This window comes from Propithecus coquereli, unplaced genomic scaffold (assembly GCF_000956105.1).
Source record: "Propithecus coquereli isolate 6110/MARCELLA unplaced genomic scaffold, Pcoq_1.0 Scaffold376, whole genome shotgun sequence".
NCBI lineage: Eukaryota > Metazoa > Chordata > Mammalia > Primates > Indriidae > Propithecus > Propithecus coquereli.
In genome coordinates, this window is record NW_012149463.1 from 466,477 (window position 1) to 468,685 (window position 2,209).

The following is a 2,209-nucleotide window of genomic DNA, read 5'->3' on the forward strand; positions in this document are numbered from 1 at the left end:
CTCTACAAAGACAACTACAAAACACTGGAGAAAGAAATCACTGATGATATAAACAAATGGAAAAACATATCATGCTCATGGATCGGTAAAATCAACATTGTTAAACTATCCATAGTACCCAAAGTAATTCACAGATTCAATGCAATCCTCATTAAAATACCAATGTCATATTTCACAGAACTAGAAAAAATAATTCTATGCTTTGTTTGTAACCAGAAAAGAGCCGGAGTAGCCAAAGCAATCTTAAGCAAAAGGAACAAATCTGCAGGCATCACATTACCAGACTTCAATGTATACTACAAGGCTATAGTAACCAAAACAGCATGGTACTGGCACAAAAATAGAGACACAGACCAATGGAACACAACAGAAAACCCAGACATAAAACCATCCACACACAGCCAACTGCTCTTTGACAAAGCAGGCAACAATATACACTGGGGAAAAGAATACCTATTTAATAAATGGTGCTGCGACAACTGGATAGCCACATGCAGAAGAGTGAAACAGGATCCCTATCTCTTACCACTCGCAAAAATTAATTCAAGATAGATAAAAGATTGAAATGTAAGGCATGAAACCATAAGAACTTTAGATGAAAATGTTGGAAAACTCTTCTAGATATAGGCCTAGGCAAAGAATTTATGAAGACCCCAATGGCAATCATAGCAACAACAAAAATAAATAAATAGGAATTGATCAAATTAAAGTTTCTGCACAGCCAATAATCAACAGAACAAATAGAAAACCTACCAAATGGGAGAAAATACTCGCAAGCTATACATCCAATAAAGGGCTAATAACCAGAATCTACAAAGAACTCAAGTAAATCAGCAAGGAAAAAAATCAAAACACCCCATTAAAAAGTAGGCAAAAGATGTGAACAGAAGCTTTTCAAAAGAAGATAGACAAGCTTTTCCCTTTTGCGGCCATTGCCGAAGCAGCAGTGGCCAAAATGAAGTTCAATCCCTTTGTGACTTCAGACCGAAGCAAGACCCGCAAAAGACATTTCAATGCACCTTCCCACATTCGCAGGAAGATTATGTCTTCCCCTCTTTCCAAAGAACTGAGACAGAAATACAATGTTCAATCCATGCCCATCCGAAAGGATGATGAAGTTCAGGTGGTTCAGGGACACTATAAGGGTCAGCAAATCGGCAAAGCAGTCCAGGTTTACAGGAAGAAATATGTCATCTACATTGAACGGGTGCAGCGGGAAAAGGCCAACGGCACAACTGTCCACGTGGGCATTCACCCCAGCAAGGTGGTTATTACTAGGCTTAAACTGGACAAAGACCACAAAAAGATCCTTGAACGGAAAGCGAAATCTCACCAAGTAGGAAAGGAAAAGGGCAAGTACAAGGAAGAAACAATTGAGAAGATGCAGGAATAAAATAATCTTATGTATAACTTTCATTAAAAACTGCTAAAAGGAAAAAAAAAAAGAAGATAGACAAATGGCCAATAAACATATGAAAAAATGCTCAATGTCACTAATTATCAGGGAAATGCAAATTAAAAGCACAATGAGATATCACCTCACTTCACTGAGAATGGCTTTTATTAAAAAGTCCAATAACAATGGATGCTGCTGTGGATGCAGAGAGAATGCAAGGCTTATATATTGTTGATGGGACTGCAAATTAGTACAACCTCTACGGAAAACAGTACGGAGATTCCTCCAAGAACTAAAACTACCACTTGATCCAGCAATCCCACTTCTGGGTATTTACCCAAAGGAAAGGAAGTCATTTTTCAGAAAGACACCTGCACTCAAATGTTTATTGCAGCACAATTCACAACTGCAAAGACATGGAATCAACCCAAGTGCCCAACAATTCATGAGTGGATTAACAAAATATGGTATATGTATACCATGGAATACAACTCAGCCATGAAGAAGGATAACTTAATGCCTTCTGCAACAATACGGATGGAACTGGAGACCATTATCCTAAGTGAAGTATCTAAAGAATGGAAAAACAAACACCACATGTGCTCATTATTAAACTGGAACTAACCGGTGAGTACAGATGTGCACAGAGGGAAGGATAATTCAGTGGAAATCAATCAAGGGGCAGAGGGGAGGAGGGGATGGGTGAAAACCTACCTAGCGTGTACAATGAACACTATCTGGGTGATGGGCACATTAATAACCCTGACTCAAGCATTACAAAAGCAATCCTTGTAACCCAAAACATTTGTACCC

General features: G+C 38.6%; 2 protein-coding genes across 2 annotated transcripts in view; one reads left to right on the forward strand and one right to left on the reverse strand.

Annotated features, from left to right (window-relative positions):
* Positions 1-2,209, reverse strand: part of RAPGEF2 (Rap guanine nucleotide exchange factor (GEF) 2) — a 295,150-nt gene that overhangs the window by 174,329 nt on the left and 118,612 nt on the right. The gene's annotated exons all lie outside the window — the stretch shown is intronic.
* LOC105816489 (60S ribosomal protein L26-like) lies at positions 915-1,426 on the forward strand. The gene has a single exon (XM_012651919.1). It carries the CDS (start codon positions 956-958, stop codon positions 1,391-1,393), a length of 438 nt encoding a protein of 145 aa, XP_012507373.1. The 5' UTR covers positions 915-955; the 3' UTR covers positions 1,394-1,426.